This window comes from Pelophylax lessonae, assembly GCF_965119305.1.
Source record: "Pelophylax lessonae genome assembly, chromosome: 4".
NCBI lineage: Eukaryota > Metazoa > Chordata > Amphibia > Anura > Ranidae > Pelophylax > Pelophylax lessonae.
Window position 1 is genome coordinate 220,399,672 of NC_138771.1, and position 21,886 is coordinate 220,421,557.

The 21,886-nt window shown below is 43.7% G+C and overlaps 1 protein-coding gene across 4 annotated transcripts in view; it reads left to right on the forward strand.

Moving 5' to 3' along the window:
• The window catches only part of CADPS2 (calcium dependent secretion activator 2), a 1,183,693-nt gene that overhangs the window by 74,645 nt on the left and 1,087,162 nt on the right, over positions 1-21,886 (forward strand). For all 4 annotated transcript variants that reach the window (XM_082254958.1, XM_082254959.1, XM_082254960.1 and 1 more), the window contains exon 2: positions 19,221-19,334. In XM_082254958.1, the coding sequence (XP_082111084.1) occupies positions 19,221-19,334 (114 nt within the window). The remainder of the gene's footprint in view (positions 1-19,220; positions 19,335-21,886) is intronic.

Here is a 21,886-nt window from a genome sequence, read left to right on the forward strand (position 1 = left end):
CAATAAAACACATCACATAAAAACAGAAATATGACATAAAAATCATTCAATATAAAAATTAAAAAACATAATGTTAAGAACATGTTAAAATGCAATCTAAATATTGACAATATAGCCTCATATATTTAAAATGGTGACCGTAGTGGCAGACTATTGGTTTAAATGACCACAACAGACCGCTAGTCTCAAATCAATCATGAATTGTTTATAAAAGAATTAAGATCCCACTCGATATTTAACCCATGAGGGGCATAAGATTTTAAGTGGTATATCCAACTTGTCTCAAGCTGGGATACTCCTCTTGTCATGTTACTCCCCCCTCCAGTCTCCTGAGAATTGGTCAATTCCCAGGAAAATGGTACCACTGGGATCCCTTTGATGACTGAGGTCATAATGCCATGAGACACTATGCTTTGGAAAACCCTTTGCTATATTTGCCACATGTTCCTTCAGCCGCACATGTAACATACGTATAGTACGGCCAACGTATTCGAAGCCACAAGGGCAACGTATGAGATAAACGACATACCGTGTAGTGCATGAAATAAACGGCTTAATTTTGTAGTCCTGATGGGTGTTATTAAAAAAAAAGGATTCAACCCTTCTTTCTTTGTTGGCATTTATCTTACAAATAGCACACCTTCTACATGGGTGGAAACCCCCTCTTTGTTGGAAAAAGGAGAGAGTTTTCGGGGGGTCCACTATGTTGGGAGCCACCTGTAACCTCAGAGGGGGCACACCCCTGAAGATGACAGTGGGTGCCTCAGGCAACAGAGGGCTCAAAAGATTATCACTCTTTAAGATGTGCCAATGCCTCAGAATAATTTTCTTTACAGAAAAATGTATGGAGTACGAGGAGAAAAACGCATGCTGAAAGGCATCCTTCCCCTCCCGTACTCTAGGTTGCAAAAGATCATTCCTGTCACGTTGGTCCGCTTGCATTAAGGCTCTCTCCAACTCCTCTTCTCCATATCCTTTCTCCAGGAATTTGGATTTTAGAGAAGTAGCTTCACGCAAGAAATCAGATCTCCTCGTACAGGTCCTTTTCAACCTAAGGAATTGACTGACAGGAACGGATTTGAGCCAAGCCACATGGTGGCAGCTAGATGTATCAATAAATCCGTTCCTGTCAGTCTCCTTAAAGAATGTAGAGGTTTCCAGGACACCACCAACCACTTGGATCCTTAGATCCAAAAAGTGGATCTCAGTCCTACTACTCTAATGCTGCAGTCTGATGCCTCTATCGTTATCATTCAGCATGGACATGAAGACATCCAGGGCATCAGAGTCGCCATCCCAAAGGAGGATGTCGTCATCAATATACCTCCGCCAGAGCACAATCTCTGGCCTTGGTACATTATCGATGACATCCTCCTCCCATTTGGCCATAAACAAGTTGGCCATGCTCGGCGCAAATTTAGCGCCCATGGCCACACCTCTATTCTGTCTAGAATAGGTTCCCCCAAACCAGAAATAGTTGTGGACCATGGCATAATCCAACAAAGAAAGGATGAACTGACTCTGAAAATTCAATATCGAACTCTGTCCCAAAAAATGTTCAACAGCCTCCCTGCCATGCTGGTGCGAGATCACCGTATATAAGGACGAAAAGTCCGCAGTGACTAAAATATAGCTGTCTTTCCATTCTATATCCTTAAGTATATTGATAACTTGCATAGATTCCCTCAAAAACGAGGGGGTTTTTACTACCAGGGGCTGCAAAAAGAAATCAATATATTTTCCCACCCGAATTTATGCCACTAATAATTGGTCGCCCGGGTGGGTTCAGTGGGTCCTTATGAACTTTTGGTAAAAAATACATGATGAGTACTATATACCCTGGACTGTCTACTTCCCAAAAAGGGGTAATTTGGGGGGTATTTGTACTGCCTTGACATGTTAGGGCCTCAAATGAGATAGGCCGTCAGTACATCAGGTGTGATCAATTTTCATTGATTGGTACCATAGCTTCTAGACTCTTAAGGGTTCTTTCACAGGAGCGCTCCGATCAGATCCGCCTGTCCGTTTTTTAGGCAGATCTGATCGGATCCTCCATGCTTCCCTATGGGGCAGCGGATGTCAGAGGAGACATGCCCGCTGACACCCGCTGCCATCTGCATCCGATCCTGTCCGTGAAATCCGGACAGATGGAAATCCTATTTTCCATCTGTCCAGGGGATCGGATCGGATGAGAGCGGACAGGCGGTCTGCTCTCATCCGATTCCCCCATAGAGATGCATGGGGCTCTGACATCTCCCTCTCCGCACAGAGTGGAGAGGGAGATGTCACCTTCCTACTCAGCGGGGATCTGTGTTTATGATCCCCTGCTGAGCAGCACGGAGGAGCCTAAGGAGGCGGACCGTGTGAAAGAGCCCTTTCATACAGACCAAATAATATACCCTGATTTGGGTTACTTTTACCAAAGAAATGTAGCAGTATAAATGTTGGTCAAATTTTTTATGAAGAGAAATTACTTATTTTAAAATTGTATAAGAAACACATTTTTCTTCAACGTTTTCGGTAGGTTTTCATTTGTAGCGCAAAAAAATAAATACTCCAGTGGTGAATAAATGCCACCAAAAGAGAGCCCTGTGACCGTATTCACCGTCACTGGAATTTAAAGACAGATAAGTAATGGTTTGGATTGCTCCATATTTGCCAGCAATATCTCCATATATGAATATTAAGATTTATTCCCATTTGCCATGAAATCTGTAATTCCTAAATGCTGGGTATATTACATAGCTTTCAATGTCAGACAGGTATTCCTTTTGTTGTGTATTGGGAGGGAATGTGGATTGCTCTTTTGCATTGTTACGTGTTAATGACCTCCCATTGTTCTGTCTGTCTGCCTTAAGAGAAACTTATAGGAATGTGGATTGGATGCTAAGGGGGAGGGGGGATTGTCCAACATTGTATATTTTGTACACTGTATGAGAGTGTAAAACTCTTTTCCTATTGGATGGTGAATATTATGTTCAGTCTTCAACAAGGTCCATCTGGGTGGTAACTTTGTGGGTGAAAACTGTATATAAGTCGTGTTCAATAAAGTTGTGCTGAGTTCATTCAACCTCAATCTAGAGTTCTGTCTCTTATTGGGGGATATGCTACAAGGGATTGCTATGTCCTCCATACTCCCTTGGATAATCACTGAGCTCTTGTAAGAGCTTGTGTAAGAGCTTGTTCTGCTGCACTCTCTGGAGAAAGGAGGTTCACCCACAGGAACCTGGAGCCTTGTCATAGGTCCAGGGTGGGTAGGAGATGCCAAGACCTTAACCAAGCTGCGGCGGTTTGTGGAGTCTGAAGGGCTTACGGTGTCTGGTGGAGTGCTTGGAGCCCCTCGGGAAGCACTAGGAGCATCTGTCAACGGAGGTACCTGGTCCAGGGTGCCCTGTTCCGTTACAAGCCCCATTTGTGTGGAAAAAAAATGAAAACATTTTCATTTGGGTATAGTGTTGCATGACTGCGTAATTGTCATTCAGATTGTAAGAGAAGAGAATTGGCCTGGGAAGGAAGGGGGTCAAAGTGCCAAGTATTATGGTGGTTAATCATGTGATTCCAGGGTGTAATTTGTTGCCCCCATAGTAGGAAATGTGAAGATTTACACTATGTGAGCATGAGCAGTCTTGTTTGTGAAACATGAGATATTTGGCATGACACTGCACAGATAAATGCATGACCTCTGTCTGTACAGTGTAAGAAAGGAAACTTCCTGGGAGGAAACTACAAATCCCACAATCCCTGGGTACCTGCTAGTGCAGGTACAGCTACACAGTAATTAGGCCGTGCTCACACCATGTGCAGAGAAGTGTGTTTTTTCTGGTGTTCTTGATGTGCCCTGTTCACACCTCCACGCTGGTATCACATGCAGATTCTGCAATGTGTATGCAGTTTTCTGCACGGAAACAAACTGGTGTGACATCAACACTGTGGTGTGAACAGGGCACTAAAACATGAATGAGTGACATCTGCACAGTTTTCCTATCAGTTTTTATGCACATATGGTGTGAACAAGCCATTAGATCTGTCCTGGAAATTTTACAAATAAGGGAACTCCTATACTAATATTGATCAATGGTTCCAAATTTAATAATGGCTCCTGCAATAGGGAACAGACACACAAATACAACCAGCATCTTTCCAAAAAGGTTGTTTTTTTTTTTTTTTTTTTTTTTGGCACTTATGTTATTTTTTTTTCTTTTGATATAACCATGCTTATGTTGCTATCACGTTAATATTACAATTCTAAGCAACACCTAGGTGGGATTGCTTCTTATCAGGGTATAAGGAATAGGAGTATGTGGTAGAAGAGATAGTATAATGCCAAGGATGTTGGCTGCAGTAGACAAGCATACACAATATAATACATGTCTATTATATACAGAGTTTAAAATGTCTTTCACCTATCTGACACAAACACATATGCAGGCAGAGCATTTACTACCCACAGAAAGCTCACTATGTAGCTGGAAGATTTTTTTTTTTTTATATTACACTAGCACATCCATTAAAGGCATAACAACTAATTTACCAAGTTCTTTGTAAATGAAAAATTATTATAGATCCTTACTTCAGGGACATAAGCAACACAGCAGGTGTGTGTCTGCCATGAATACAGCAAATCATCCACTTGCCTTGTCCAAGTTGACAGTGTGGTAATGTGGCAGCGCCCAAAACACAAAAACTGTTTTTACAAAATGGCTGCAGGTAACAATATGGTTGCTTCTAACAATGTTTTTACTAGTGAAGTCCCAACAGAGTTTTGACATTCCGACGTTCCCACCAGCTGTCTGCAACGAAGACACCTCTCTTCCTGTGGATCAATGTACTTGATGCTTAAGCAGCGGGTATCAAAATAAGTTAGAGAGACAAGACATGAGTGTGAAACCACAAATGTCCTTTGCTTTTTAAAATGTATAAGAAAAAGTATATTATGCATATGAAATATGCATATGTGACGCAATTGCTGATATATATGATGTACATGCCCTACACCATGACACGAGTCCTACTAAGTCCCCTTCGCTAGCCAATAAAAGGTTTGTTTTCCTGAAGTCTGTGTCCGGAGTCCATTACTGGTTTCCCGAAACTGTTTGCTGCTTCTGTAAGACCCATACCAATAGATAAAAAAAGTAATTTGGTTTATGTCCACTTTAACCAGGTTTTCGAAAACTAGATATACGTTTGTTTATAGAAAGTCAAAGAATGCCATCTGCTAAATATGGTTAGTGATTTGCAATGGTATGGGAAAATTCTTCTTGGTGTCTTTTTGGTCTAATTTCCGCTTAATGGTTGTTTTATGGTCAGGACCAAGTGCACCCTGTATTGCAGTCATTGTTTGCTTATGAAGCTTCCGTATTCCATGATTAAAATGCCTTTATACATACTGTTAAATAGTATGTATAGCGGCCGCTATAGAGAGAACTAATGTGATCAATCCCTGTCAGCTCAGCACAACTATGTGTGAATGAGAACAGAACTGACCTGACACCGGGCGGGGGGGCGGGCGGAGCGGCCGCTATTAGCTGTAACTATGTGAGAGCTTCACTTCCCTGACAGGCATGTATCTCCGCTGACAAGGAAGTGAAGCTCTCACATAGTTACAGCTAATAGCGGCCGCTCCGCCCGCCCCCCGCCCGGTGTCAGGTCAGTTCTGTTCTCATTCACACATAGTCGTGCTGAGCTGACAGGGATGGATCACATTAGTTCTCTCTATAGCGGGCGCTCGCCCCGCCCCCCCGCCTGGTATGTCCATTCATAATGCACAGATCGTAGTAGGGACGTCATTGAGAGGCGGACGGCCGGCCAGAGGCGGGACTTTTAAAATCTGCCCTGCGCTGTGCTGCGCCCTCCTCTTTCCCCTCGGCGGCCATATTTATTTTCGGCAATGTTAACCCATTATGGCCGAAATTTCGGTGCATCCCTAGTTAAAGGTGATGTACAGCCAAAGCTGACACAGGAATGTGAAGATTTACTCTACTATAGGTATGTGCACAGATGACACCAGAAAACTACATAATCAACATGCATCTTGTGCAGAACAAAAACACAATAATACCTGTAATCCTAATTGTATAGTCAGACTGGACTACATGGGTGTCCCTGTCTGTTGACTTATTTTTATATTTGGATGATATAGAGTGTATTTCACCCTTTGTAATTCGAAGATAATTAATATGCAGAGTAAGTACCATACTGTTTCTATCATAAGTTTCCCTTTTAAGTGGAATGCTTATCCAGATGATCTTAAACCTTGCTGCACAGTCTAGGCCAGTCTTTTTCAACTAGCATGCATTCTGGATTCTTCAGAATTGCTTGGCAAAATGTCTAAAAAAAAAAATTACCCAAGTTCCCCACAAAAAGTCAACAAGCCAGTAGGTGGATAAAGACATACTTTTACTCATTATTTTTACTCCATTTATATTTATAAAGGTTCTCTATTCTAACAAAAGACAAATGTATGAAAATACTTTGCTTTTTTTTTTCTTTGCGTTTTTACTTTGGCTAAACTTTAGAATTTGCTTGGATGGCAATATAACATGCACTGTTTCTTTGCTTTTATTATTTCGGCCCCTACCTCACTCTGTACCTAGAAGATGCTGCGTATAGTTAGCTGCACCCTTCTCCAGTGTACCTATAGTGGTTTCTATTCTGAACACATGTATGTTGCTGGAGCTAGAGATGTAATTTTTCTGACCTATCTGGTGTTCAAGATCTGCACAAGTTTTTGATTAAAGCATTCTACAGTCTGCAAGATGTTTGGATCGAGTTACTGTCTGCCAACTCTATTGAGGCTGTAAGTTACAGCTAACTCGCCACAACTTGATCAGTTGCATAGATCACACTTTCAGTGCTTAGACGGGGGAGGCAGAACAAGGTCTGTGTCAGATCTGATTAGCACTCACCTGTACTAATGTTAGACAGACCTAGGGATTGTGGGATATAGTTTCTTCACAGGAAGTGTCAGTTTTTGCACTCTGAGATCAAGCATTAACCTATGCAGTACAATGCTACATGTTTGAGCACAAACAGAAACTTCTGAAGGAATGTGAAGATTTATTAAACTACTGTATAGGCTGTGTGCACAGGGAAACAAATGACCCCATGAAACTATGTAATCAGTATGTATCTTATGCAGAATAAAATAAGGTGCAAGTAGGAAGGGTTTTCTAATGACTTTTTTATCATATTCTGTCTATTCAAACTGACTACATGGGTGTCCCTGTCTGTTGACTTATCTGGGGATCTTCTCCTAGCACCCGCTGTCACAATTTGAAGTGTGTAGCCATTCAGGGCTCTTCCACACGGCCACATCATTCATTCATAGGGTTCTGTAGATAAATCAGTAAATAAATTAAATTGAAAAATAAAATCGAAAAATAAAATATGCACGTTTTTTTTTTTGTTGCATGCAAAAAAAATGTGCATCATTTATTTCTTTTAGAAAGGCAAACTTAGCCACATTGGCAATGTGGATATTGGGATTTTCCCTCACACACTTACTTTCCTGGCCATTGATTAAATATGGAAGGGCAGATGTTCCAGCTTGCAGCTAAGTAATGGATTTGACTGCTATCCGTGTGAGCGAAACATTTGGGCATACCATTCAATCTGATATTTCATGCTATGATATGCCCTATTATGTGATATAGATATGCCTACATATTATGTTTTTTTTATATGTTGGAACTGCTCCAGGTGAATAATCGTGCACATGCTTTTACCTTTAAGTTTTGTTGCCTTGTAGGGCTGCTTTCACTTTTGGTATGTGAAAACATGTGCCAGGGAGAAATGACACTAAAGCAATGTGGCTCATTTATGCTCCTGTCAACCATAGTTTACATTTTAACATAGTCCTCCATTTGGTTATTCATACTAGTAGACAGAACGATCAGATTCCTATGGCGTTAAGTTATCTATGAATTTGTTTATACAGTGTATCCGGAAAGTATTTACAGCGCTTAAATTTTTCCACATTGTTATAGCCTTGTTCCAAAATTGAGTAAATTCATTATTTTACTCAAAATTCTACAAATGATACCCAATATTGTAAAAAAAGTTTAAAATCTTTAAAAACAATAAAAAAATCACATGTACATAAGTATTCACAGCCTTTGCCATGACAGTCAAAATTGAACTCAGGTGCATCCTGTTTCCACAAATCATTCTTGAGATGCTTCTACAACTTGATTAGTCTGCCTGTGGTAAATTTTAATTGATTGGATAGGATTTGGAAAGGCACACACTTGTCTATATAAGGTCCCACGGTTACTAGTGCATGCCAGAGCACAAACCAAGTCATGAAGTCCAAGGAATTTTCTGTAGACCTTTGAGGCACAGATTTGGGGAAGGGTACAGAAAAATGTATGCAGCATTGAAGGTCCCAATGAATACAGTGGTCTTCATCATCCGTAAATGGAAGAAGTTTAGAACCAACAGGACTCTTCCTAGAGGGGGCTGCCCCGCCAAACTAAGCTATTGGGGCCTTAGAGAGGTGACCAAGAACCAACGTCCTCTGGAGCGGCCCAGGTGACGACGTAGTGACGAAACGTGTAGGGCGGAGATTAGCGTCCTACTGTAACGCTCCTGTGTTTTTGTAGTAGGCTGGATATGCAGCTGCAAAATCTCCACTCAGTAGTCATGTAGAGATGTGTTGAATAACCAGATCCAACTCTCCAGACTCATCACTGTGGACCTGTCAGCTTCAACATACAGATATATACACACTCAATAAGATGTTCCTGGAGTGGTAGAATGTATATGACAGTATGAAGGTGATGTGCTGAAGGGACAGGTGTTAACAGTGATAGAGATAATAAGTACTTGATAGGTTTGTTCAGGAGAGTACTAGATGGTATTAGGTAGAGTGCAGATAGGTTAGTAATCGAGTATGGTAACAGGTGGTAAGGACAGCAGATGACAATTACAGGATAGACTAACCCAGTGCAAGGATAGATGGTAGTAGACTCAAGAGCTAGCAATCTATGTAACAGTGCAGATGGTAGTAGACTCAAGAGCTAGCAATCTATGTAACAGTGCAGATAGTAGATGGTAGTAGACTGAAGAGCTAGCAATCTATGCAACAGTGCAGATGATAGATAGTGTAAGTAGGTTATGGAGGATTCCCCTGTGGGGTACTTATCACTAGTAAATGTTAGTAGTAGAGGGGTCCAGTAGAGAGGGGAAGATCCGGTAGCGAGATACAGGGATCAGTAGCGAGGTTCCGGTCTGCTCCAGGTAGAAGCTACCAGCTGGAGGTTCCGACAGCAAGACAGGCTTGAAAGCATGTGGATACACAAGGCAGGTTGAACGAACGATGTGAGTGAGAACGCCGGCGGTTGAAATAGCCGCTCTGCGGCGCTCAGCGATGACATCATCTGTCTTAAAGGTGTATGCGTACCACCTAGTAAGAAAGGTGGGACGCATATTTGGAAGGAAATAAATTAAGGGTACCAGAGGTACCAGAATCTTACACCTACATCACTTCCGGTTTATTGGATTTTGGCTGGGGAACGCCAAGGCGACCCGCAAAAGCAATCCTGCTGATAAGTGAACATTGAACTTTAAGTCTACTGCATTTTTTAAATAAATATTTTAAATACTACACTATGGGGCATTCTTTCATCTTCTCCCGAGCCTTTCCAGACCCACTAGAAAGCAGATGTCAGAGAGGGGGGGGCATCCTATTGCAGACAGGACGGCACCTGTCTGCAGACAGGACGGTGTGGTGTGGGGGCCCCTCTCCTGTGTCACTTTGAGTGTTTGGGAGGTGCAGACTGTGTGTGAGGCGACCGCTGCGGCTAAAAACCGCGCGGTCCGCCATTTTGGGGGTGGGCAGCATGTCTGGCTTCGCTGTGGGCTTTTACAATAGCTTGCTATGTAGTGGTTTTGGCGCCATCCGGCGCCATCTTGTGTGTGGCAGAACGATCGTTCCGAGCACATGTCGGCGGCCATCTTGCAGAAGCCTCCCATTCATTCCTATGGGCAGCCATTTTCCCTTAGCCTTGCAGCATATAGTTCAGCCTCTGGTGACCTCACTTCCTTTTCCTCTGGAGCAGCGATCGGTGTGGTAACACTCTGTGGGCCTCTGCAGACTGTCTCTTCCATATCTCTCTGTTTTGTCCTTCCTGGCTCAGTTTTGTCCCTTTTTGGGGGTCTGTGTACACAGTGCTTATAGCGGTGGACTGCGCTATCCGCATCGCTTTTAAGGGGCCAGTACTTTTACTCATTGTTTTTGCAATGGATTCTCAGGACAGCAAATTCCCCCCAGCCTTGGTGGGGGACACCAGTTCTGCTGAACCCCCCGTTATACCTAATTTGGCCGCTGTGGTGGCGTCTTTGGTGTCAAAAATGGAGGTGCTGATGGCTGAACGAGCTGCTATAAAAAGACCTAGATTATCTTTCTCCTCTGATTCAGATGGTGATGTGGCTGCTGTGGCTGGCGTGCCCTTTTCAGGGTCTCGTTCGTTCCTGGACCCTCTGGGGTCTGTGGGGGAGGCGGAGGTGGAGGGGGTGGATGAATCTCCCCCGGGGTCGCCTGAACGCGCAAATATGGATGCATTGATTTCTTCTGTGAAAGAAACACTACATTTGGAGGATGAGCCCACTCCTCCGGGCATTGTCATTTGGGACACATAGGACCCGCAAGTCGGTGTAGGTTTTTCCCTGTTCCGCTGAGTTTCATCACACAGTGAATGAACAATGGCGCAGTTTAAAATGCCCTTTCACTGTGCCTAGTCGGTTTAAACTGCTTTGCGCCCTCTACGGATGCGCGCTGGTGTGTGGCTCCCCAGGTGGATCACGCTGTGGCCGTGTTAAACAAGGCTACCTTGGTTCCCACTGAAGATACCCCGGTGTTCCGGGATCCTACGGACAGGAGGTTGGAGTCTCTGGCCCGCCATGCCTACACGGTGGTGGGTTCCATGTTCAAACCTATTTTCACTTCTGTCATGGTGGCTCAGGCGGTGGCAGACTGGACTAAGGTGCTTAGACGCACACTAGTGTCTGATTCTGCCCCACCTGCTACGCTGGCAATGGTGGACCAAATTCATCAAGGGGTCACGTTTTTGTGCGATGCGGCCTTGAATGAGGCCCCTTTTGGCTGCACGCCTGTCTAGTGTCGCGGTGCTTAACCATCAACTGGTCTGGCTGAAGAGCTGGTCGGCTGACCAGACGTCGCATAAAACGGTGGCTGACTTTCCTTATGCCGGGTCTCGCCTTTTTGCCGAAGCTTTGGATACTTTGGTGAAAGGAGTCACTGGGGGCAAAAGCACTCTGCTGCCCCAGAATCCGAAGAACAAGTCTTTTCGCGTGAAGCGGGGTCCCGCCTTTAGACCCTCTCAGGGGTCCTTTCGTGCCTTTAAGCCTCAAAACAAGGGCAAACCTTTCAAGGGCCAAGGTGGCCAGAAGAAGCCCTGGGCGGGCAAACAAAAGTCTGGCCATGCCGGTACGGCGGCTCACTCCGCCTCGGCCTGAAGGGCAGGGGGGACGTTTGCGCAGTTTCCTCCAACCTTGGCTGCTCCATATTCCGGAAAGGTGGGTTCAGGAAATCATTCAATCAGGATACAAGATCGAATTCCTTTCACGGCCGGCGGACAAATTCTTTCCCTCAAATCTTCATTTGACCCCAGGGCGTCTACAGGACCTGCATCGTCTACAGGACCTGCATCCTTGCCCAGGGGGTGATTGTCCCGGTGCCTCATCTGGACAGGTTTTGGGGGTTTTACTCCAATATGTTCACTGTGCCCAGAAAGGAGGGCAAGGTGCGTCCTATTCTGGACTTGAAAGCTCTGAATCGCTTCGTGCGCGTTCGGAAGTTCCGCATGGAATCCCTCCACTCAGTGGTGGCCTCCCTGAGTCCAGGGGAATTCCTGGCCTCTAGCGACCTGAAGGATGCGTACCTGCACATCCCCATTTTCGAGGGTCATCAGAGGTACCTCTGGTTTGCCATTGCGGAGGACCACTTTTAGTTTGTGGCGTTACCTTTCGGTCTCGCTTCGGCTCCAAGGGTCTTTACCAAAGTGCTGGTGCCTGTTCTGGCCCTGTTGAGGGCACAGGGCATTGCGGTCTTGGGATATCTGGACGATCTCCTGTTAAGATCAAGTGCCAGTCAGAGCCTGCTGTGCGATCTGTCGACTACAGTACAGACGCTCCAGGAGTTCGGTTGGACCATCAACATTCAGAAGTCTACGTCTCCTTGCGTTCGTCTTTCCTATCTGGGTATGATTCTGGGACTCTGCTCAAGCAAGTGTTTCTGCCGGAGGACAAGCTCTGGATCCTTCAGAATGAGATCAGGTCCCTCAGGGACAACGAATCCTCGTTGCTCAGGAACTATGCGGTGCCTGGGGTTGATGGTATCGGCCTTTGAGGCGATACCCTTTGCTCAGTTTCACGCTCGGTCTCTCCAAGTGGAGATCCTGGCCAGGTGGGACAGACTGCCGCAGTCCTTGGATCTGAGTGTCTCGTTGAGTCGCTGGACCAGAATGGATCTTCTGTGGTGGTTTCAGTCCCCGGCGGTGTCGGAAGGAAAATCCTTCCATCCGTTATTTTGGACAGTGATTACCACGGATGCCAGCCTGTCGGGCTGGGGTGGAGTCCTGGGCAATCTGTCTGCCCAGGGCACTTGGTCGGAGGAGTAATCCTCCCTTCCGATCAACGTATTGGAGTTAAGAGCTCTGTCTCTTCCAGCGGTCAGATCGGCTTCGGGGCCGTCCTGTACGGGTACAGACGGACAATGCTACCGCGGTGGCTTACATCAACCACCAAGGGGGCACCAGGAGTGCCCGGGCAGCCCGGAAGGTGACTGACATTCTGTTTTGGGCCGAGACTCATGTCCCAGCGATTTCGGCAGTGCACATTCCGGGTGTGGAGAATTGGCAGGCAGATTATCTGAGCCGCCAGACCCTGGATCAGGGGGAATGGTCCCTACACCCGGAGATCTTCGAAATGCTGTGTGCGAAATGGGGATTCCCAGACGTGGATCTGTTTTCGTCTCGGCTAAACCACAAGGTGGAAAGTTTCGTGGCAAGAACGCACGATCCTTGGGCGGACGCCTCGGATGCGCTGGTGGCCCCTTGGCATCAGTATCGTCTGATGTATGCCTTTCCTCCGATTCAGCTGTTATACAGGTTCCTTCGCAGGCTGTCCTCTGAACCGAACTGGGTGATTCTAGTGGCACCGGACTGGCCACGCCGGTCCTGGTACGCGGACATTGTTCACCTGGCAGTCGAGCCTCCTTGGCGACTGCCAATGCGAGAAGATCTACTGTCTCAGGGACTGATCTTCCATCCTGCTTTACAGTCGCTGGCTTTAACGGCCTGGCTGTTGAAAGCCAGGTCCTGAGAGACCGGGGTCTCTCCTCAGAGGTCATCCCTACTTTGATCAAGGCTAGAAAAGCCTCGTCTGGTAAGATTTACCGTACCTGGAAAGCTTATTTTGTCTGGTGTGAGTCCAGGGGGTTTTCTCCTCGCTCATACTCTGTGACGACAGTGTGGGCTTTCCTCCAGACTGGTGTGGACTAGCGCTGGCCACAATAAAGGGCCAGGTATCTGCACTGGCTGTTCTTTCAACGCCCTGTGGCATCTCATTCCTTAATTCGCACCTTCATTTAAGGTGTGCGACATTTGGCCCCTCCCCGGAGGGAGCCTTTATCTCCATGGGACTTGAACTTGGTTCTGTCCGCTTTACAGCGTTCTCCCTTTGAAAACATCTGGGAGATATCGTTACCTCTGCTGTCTAAGAAGGTTGCCTTTTTAGTGGCGATCACTTCGGCTCGCAGAGTGTCTGAGTTGGCGGCGTTGTCTTGCCGCTCTCCTTACCTGGTGGTTCATAAAGATAAGGTGGTCTTGCGACCTAATTGAAAAAGAGAGAGACCGCACTCAAAGATGTAAAATGAAAATCAATCGAACTCCTTTATTCTCCATAAATACAGCAGACAGACAGTGCAATACACGGACAGACGTGTCGGGTTGACGCGTTTCACGATAATCGCTTAATCATAACCACAATGTTGTGTGGTTATGATTAAGCGATTTTTATCGTGAAACGCGTCAACCCGACACGTCTGTCCGTGTATTGCACTGTCTGTCTGCTGTATTTATGGAGAATAAAGGAGTTCGATTGATTTTCATTTTACATCTTTGAGTGCGGTCTCTCTCTTTTTGGATTTCTACATGCTTGGAACTTGCACCTGAGCGGCTTCTCCCCTTGTTTTTGCTTGCGACCTAATTCGTCATTTCTCCCTAAGGTGGTGTCAGACTTTCACCTTAATGAGGACATTGTTTTGCCTTCGCTCTGTGCGAAGCCTAAGCATCCTAAGGAGGTTGTGTTACATTTCTTGGATGTTGTCAGGGCGATCAGGGTTTACCTGTCGTCCACTGAATCTTTTCGGAAATCTGATTCCCTCTTTGTCCTTCCTGAAGGACCTCGGAAGGGCATGGCTGCGTCTGCGGTGACCATTGCCAAATGGATCAGACAGATGATTGTCCCGGCCTATGCTTTGAAGGAACGGGTTCCGCCCTTCCCTGTTAAGGCGCACTCTACCAGATCAATGAGTACGTCCTGGGCCTACCGGCATCAGGCCTCGGTGACCCAGGTGTGCAAGGCTGCGACTTGGTCGTCGGTGCACACCTTTTCCAAATTCTATTAGATTGATGTTCTGGGATCAGCTGATGCCTCCTTTGGCCGCAAAGTTCTCAGTGCGGCAGTGCCATAGGGGACCCTTTGTTTTTTTGTGGGTCCCTGGCTGTTGGGGTGTTTATCCCCTGGGTAATTTGTTTTCCTGGGTTGTTGCTCCTGTTGAGCTTTTTCTGTTGCCCAGAAGGTTCTCTTACTGTGCGTTTTAAGGTTCCTTTCTCTGATGTGGGTACTGCGTTGCCTTTTCTGCGGTTGCGTCTCCCACCTCTCATGTCCTACACTGCTTTGGGATGTCCCAATAGTGATGACTTATGAGGGGTGGCGACTGTCAGAGGACGTAAGAGAAAACTGAATTTTTGTAAAATTCCTTTCTCTGAGTCCTCCGACAGTCGCCGCCCCCATCCCTCTTTTGGGGTTTTTTCTTGTACACCTACTGCTATTCTACCAAACTGAGTTGGGAGGGATTACTGCAGGGGGGTATTGACCAGTGGGACAGCCCCCATGGGTGTGTCTATGCTAAATGCTTTTGTTCTTTTAACCAAGTCTTATGCCTAGCTACTCCTGCGGAGCGGAAGTCAATACCCCAATAGTGATGACTTATGAGGGGCGGCGACTGTCGGGAGGACTCAGAGAAAGGAATTTTACGGTAAGAATTTACAAAAATTTACAGTTTTCTGCTACACTCAGGTGTGAATGGGGCCTCAGGGTTGTTTGTTTTTTTAAAGGGGGTTTTCTTTGTATAGGTATATTTTTGTAATATGAACTAAAAAAAGTTTTTATGCTATTTACTAGGGATGCACCAATATATCGGCTGCCGAAAATGAATGGTCATAAATAGGGTTATCGGCGTTTTGCCAATAGAGAGAAAAAAGAAAAATCTGCTAATGGCATGCTACATCCCATTGACCTCAATGCAAAACTGCATCCCATTGATTTTAACCGCTTGCCAACTGCCCGCTGCAGATATACTGCCGCAGGCTGGGTCAGCTGCACGAACCGCTGTACCTGTATGGTGGTTCGCGGTACCACTCCTGAGAGCATGCGTGCCCAGCCCCATTAGGAAGAGGGGAAGCCGATCTACAGAACTGGCGGCAGTGAACGCTCCCCGCTGAGAGAGAATGACGGTCTGCTGTAAACACAGCAGACTGTTGTCTCTGAAATGAAAACAGAGAGCCTGTGATCCTCCTATATAGGATTAGAGTTCTCGGTGTTGATTCCAGAAGTACCTCTCTCATACAGTTAGAAAACACTCCTCTAGGCTCACACTTAACCCTTTGATCACCCCTGGGTTAACCCCTTCCCTACCAGTGTCATTATTACGGTAACCGTGCATATTTTTAGCACTGATTACTAGTAATGTCACTGGTCCCCCCCAAAAGTGTCAAAAAATGTCAGTTAGGGGTCCGATCTGTCCGCTGCAATGGCGCAGCCCCGCTAAAAATCGCAAATCGCCGCCATTACTAGTTAAAAAAAATAAAAATGACATCTTTCCCCTAGTTTGTGAGATGCAATAGATTTGCCCAAACCAATCAAAATACGCCTATTGGGATTTTGTTTTTAACAAAAATATGTAGCAGAAAACAAATTGGCCTAAAAGGATGAAAAATTATTTAACTTTTTTTTTTGTTTTTGGGAAGGTTGTATAACAAAGTGTAAAATATTGTGGGTTTTTTTTTTAGAATTGTCACTTTTTTTTTTTTTTGTTCAGAGCGCAAAAAAATAAAAATCGCACAGGTGATCAAATACCACCAATAGAAAGCTCTATTTGTGGGAACAAAAGGACACCAATTTTATTAGGGTACAGTGTCGCACGACCACACAATTGTCAGTTAAAATAATGCTTTACTTTAGTTTGAGGTCAAGTATGTACTTTGTCCCTTGACTTCTATTGGTTGTTAAGGACCAAACCATTGTGGGTGCATCAACTAATGAAATAGATTTTTTTTTTTGGTTTTCTTATTTTTATATTTACTGATTTTTATATTTGTCACAACAGGAGGAAAACCTCTATATTCACTTTTTTCACCCGTTTAACCACTTCAATACTTGGCACTTTTTCCCCCTTCCCGCCCAGGCCAATTTATAGCTTTTAGCGCTGTTGCATTTTGAATGACAATTGCGTGGTCATGCAACACTATACCTAAACCAAATTTGTCATTTTTTTTCCCCCACAAATAGAGCTTTCTTTTGGGGGTATTTAACCACCGCAAGGTTTTTTTCTTTTTTGCTAAACAAATAAAAAAATACTGAAAAGTTTGAAAAAAAAACCAAAACGTTTTTTGTTTGTTATAAAATTTTGTAAATACTTTTTTTTTTTCCTGCACTGATGGGGTGGCACTAATATGCGTCCCCAATAGGCGGCACTGATATGCAGCACTAATGGGCACTGATAGGTAGCACTGATATGCAGCATTGGTGGGCACTGATAGGCGGCACTGGTGGGCTCTTTTTACCCTAGAGGAATCCTTGGAAAAAAAGTTCAGGTCTTGTGAGTCCTTGCTAAAACTAGTTTATTGATTAGAAAAAATGCCCTCTCACAGTGGTGGTCAGAATACCAAGGTTAGAGAAGCTAATAAGATAATTGGTTTCCTGCAACTGGCTCTTCCAAGTAGCAATGTCCCTGGAACTATGCATTCACTATAAAATGGGGATCAATCACAGCTCGAGGAACCCTGATTGGCGTGTCTAGACCCTGAGCACTGTGTGCTAGGGGTAAAGAAATTCCCCTTTTCTACACAGAAAATACTATAAGGTGCCTTCAGTTTAGCATTGGGTTTGTTACCTTTTAGGGTCTGACTGGTTGCCTTCAAAGCAACCTTTGCTTTTTGGAAAGAGAAGCATACTGTACCTTTAGGCTTAGGCCTTTCACTAGATTGCACAATTTTTTTAATTTTGCAGTGTCTTAGTGAGGACATACTTTATATTATAAGAAAATTAAAATTTTATGGTACTTCGTTCACCCAGCTGCCTTAGATAAATCTCTTGTGGTCAGTTTTTGTCTTTTAAAGATTTGCAAAGGCAATCTTGAACTGGTCCCTGCTTGCTGATTGGCAACCTATTGTTCTTTAACAGCCTTTTAAATCCTCAAGTGACCTTTTAAAAACTCTGATATATTCACTAACTCTAACCAATAATAATATCTATCATATACAGTACATTTTAAGTTTTTTGTTTTGTTTTTTTTCCCCTAATATTTTCGAATTGTTCTAAGCTGATAATTGCCATTGATCTGCCAATTCTAACTTTGTTTTAACGATGCAGCCTTTAGGGCTATCAGTCCTGTTCCAGGCTCCACTACCTTGGAAAAATCCTATAGCATGGAATTTCTAACTTTTTAGCAGAAGCCAGGATTGACACATGACAGCTCAAACCTGTATTTTGTAGAGCAGGTTGCAGCACAGCTCTTATATTTGTTTTCACAAAGTCACTTTAATGACTATTAAAAAGGTAAGGGAAAGTGCAGCTAGGCATCCTCGGTGCCTGTCTTATTGCAGGAGAAATAGTGGTGCTAAGCTGAAATATTCCCCTGTGGCCGGTCTTTCAATGAGGTAGCAATTGGCTGATGTGTCTACATGTACCCAAAGGAATTTGGTTCATTTCCTTTTCTGGCTGAAATGTCTGTAGGTACCTTACTTGTTTTAGAACTACTGCTAATTATTCGGTTTCGTTACCACTGATTACCACCTTCAAATGTGAACTATTAAAATGGAGTGTCTATCCTTTAACTGCAAGCCAACCACTTGGCTCATGATTATGGCCTGGTATTTACCACTGTTTTTATAATGAGCATTTGGGAAGTAGCTGCTGCTTTACCATTTTCTGAAAGAGACGTGGCAGAAGCTGCTGCAGGTGTGAACAAGCACATGAAAAATTCAGATTGTGTAGTTTTTTTTGTCTTTTTTTTAGTTTATGCAGATATCCACACATTTTAAGTCGAACTTTAGGCAAAACCTTTTTTTCCATTTTGGATAGAGTAAGGGAGGGTTATCACCCCTGTCCATTTTTATCTGCCATCTGTGTCCCACTGGGGAGTTTTCCCTTCACTTCGTCCTACAGCCAAAACAGAAGTTGAGCAGAAATCTCTGCAAATTAGGGGAATCCCTTGGGGTAGAACTAGAGTCCCCATTTGAAACCTTACCCTTTCCCCCTTTTTTTTACTTTTCAGAGGACAATCCAATTAATTATTGTTAATTTTGAATAGAACAAGGGAGGGTTATAATCTCAGACCCAGATAGCTAAAACAGGAAGTGAGAGGAAATCCCTTGTTACCAGAACTCATGTCCCAAATGGAAGATTTCCTCCCTATTAATTTTCTGGAATCCATCCAAAATTTGGGATTTTCTTTTACTTTTTATTTGATGATAATAGTTGGCAGGGAAACTGGGTCCCTAGCAGGAGCACAGACAGCGCTTAAAGCCTAATAGGTGTTTTAATCTCTCTCTACAAAACTAAAAAAATAAGTTTCAGTTCTACTTTAATTGTAATCTTTTCTGTGTTTTGAACGAATCTGTTCAGAATGTTTGTGCTGTCTACTTTTTGGGAAGTTTAAGTATTTTAATTTTTTGCTGTTCGTTTTTCTTTTGCAGCTCAATAGGCAGCAATTACAGACCATAAGAGAAAGATTCCAGGCTTTCCTTAAAGGTGACACTCAAATAGCAGCAGATGAAGCTTTTATCAATGCTGTCAGAAGTTATTATGAGGTAAGTGTCCTAATTTTCATTGCAATATCACTTTTTTAAATTTGAATCTATAAACTCACACAAAGTGACAAATTCATTGTACATACTTGTATATAGTCAAGGCTTTATGCTTTCTGTTTACTGAGACTTTAATAGAACTAAATGGGAGCTCACAAAACCATGTGTACTTCTGAACTGAGCTGTAGTTTTGAAGTGAAGAGGTGGGGGATAAGGCAGTTCTGTGTTTAAAACTAGAATACTGCCCCTGCTGCCACGCCACCCCAGTGTTTTAGGGCACAAAATACAGAATGTACAGTCAGAATGTTTTCTCAGAGCACCACGTCTGGCTTCCTTCATGAGGGCCTTTTATAATGGGGTTTGGTAGAATCTCGATTTAAAGCTGTTTATTTGATGCAATTAGTAGCATGCTTGTGCCTCTTCATCTAACTTGGATAAGTGGTTTGTGAGGTTGCTTTTAATGTACTCCTTATACCAGTAAATTATGGGTTCTTTAAAACTGTATACATGGGCTTCCTTCTTTCAGTAGGCCTTGGACTCTCTCAAACTGCATGCAGAGGCCTCCTAATGCTATTCATCTTTGGCAGCTGTAGTCATACAGTTTCTTCAGCAATCTTTAAGGCTGTCGGCTCTTTAAGGCTGCATACAATTGCTTCCTTATCCCACTGGCTGTGGATGCTGTAAGGCTGCATCCATTGACCTCATCTCTTAGAGTTGTGGGATCTATATTAAAACTAAATGGAAAGGAAACTGTGGGGAACGGAACACCAATTTTGGCTACCAAATCTTTTTTTTTTTTTTAGAAAAATATAAGATGTGCATAATGAGTTGCCCCACGCATAAAAAGCTAATTGCCAGCATCAATTGCCTGAAAGCCTCCCATCCCTCCTCCCCAAACCACTAAACCCACAAATCCCTTCCCCCTGCCTCTCATAAATAGTCTCAAAACAACAAAAAAAACAGTGAACCACCACCAAAAAAAGTCTCTTCATGTCAACATAAGACAAATGACCAAATTTGTAACTATGGATCAAATATTGTATGTTTTCAATAATGGCACTGCCTCAAAAAAGAAACAGGAGTGAACAGCATACATGTTTATGCTCAAACTAAGCACATGTTTGCTATATGTATAAAATACATTGTATAGTACTGTGATGATGTGCATATACAACAGGCAATGGCAAATAGAAAAACAGTACACATTTTTGTAAGTAAAGAAGCACAATGCATACATTTTGTCCCAGTGGAGATCTGAAAACTTCAATCATAAATGCAGCTGCAAAGGTAGAATGCTGCTCCAACAAATTGAGTTATCATCAGGAGTATAGTGTCTGTGATGCCACAAGAGATCATGTCCTCCAACTAAATGTAGTGGGCAGATAATTGTAGTAAAGTCACCATTTGACTTGTACTACAAACTTAGCAGTAATAAGCAGCAGCAATACCTTGTGCAACAGATGATTTGTTCCAAAGCACTCCTCCTGTACATGGAAGCGAGGCAACCAGTAATGCCTCTAATAGCCCAATGTCTGTACAGCAGTGAGTATAACTCATCGACAATGGGCTGGTATGGGAAAACAGAGATCTGCTGCTGTACACCAAAACACGGTAATGATGGGCATCAATACAAGCAAACCTGTTGGGCTGCTACATCAGTTGTGCCCATCAATACATGACTGCTGGATGGAGTAATGTGCTGAGCTGACTGACGTCACAGAAAGGTAGGATCTCACCGAAAATTCTCTTTGCAGGTAGGGCAGGGTCCCTTCTTAGAGCTTAGAGACCCAATCTCTCTGGTCTGCCTTGTCTCAGTGCTGCTATGTGTAAGCTTTTCAGCTCCCATCAGGCTGCCTGGTGCTCATGCTGACTACACAATAAGGATGTGGAAGGCAGGGAAACATGCCAAATGATCTCAAAGCGTTTCGTTCCTTCTCTCTGGAACTCCAGGATGTAAATGATCGTAAATATGGAAGCGGTTAGCTTTAGGCTATATCGATCATCTCAATCTCCATTGATCTCTGCCCACTTTAAAGTGACAATTTTAGACATCCACATATGTTTTCTGATCTATAGCAAGATAGGCTTTTTTGATCTACACAACATGATGGTGGGGAAAACTCAAACCGCTGACAAGAGGGCATAAGGGGAAATTTCAACAAAAAAGAAAAAATTTATTTAAAATAATAAAAGATCTTAATTTTAATATATTTTTCACCTGGTACACCTCGTAATAGACAAAAATAACGTATTGCTCCTTCTTACTAAGACCACGTTTAAGCCATTAAATTAAGATCAAAGTTCCATTTTGCTGCTTTCTGGAGCAATATTTTATCTCCATCTCCCAGTCTATTAGGTGTGATGAGTTGGAAGATACTACTAAATCTCAGCTTTCGAAGTAAAGACCCATTGAATTCTTTAAAGTCTATAGCTATGGAGGACTCATCATCTTGGGCTAGAAACATGCTCCTCTATCCTTCTCTACTCCCTTTGTTTTCCCTACCTAAATTTTAGTACAGGGACAAAGTATCATGTAGCCACCCATTTGTGGAGCA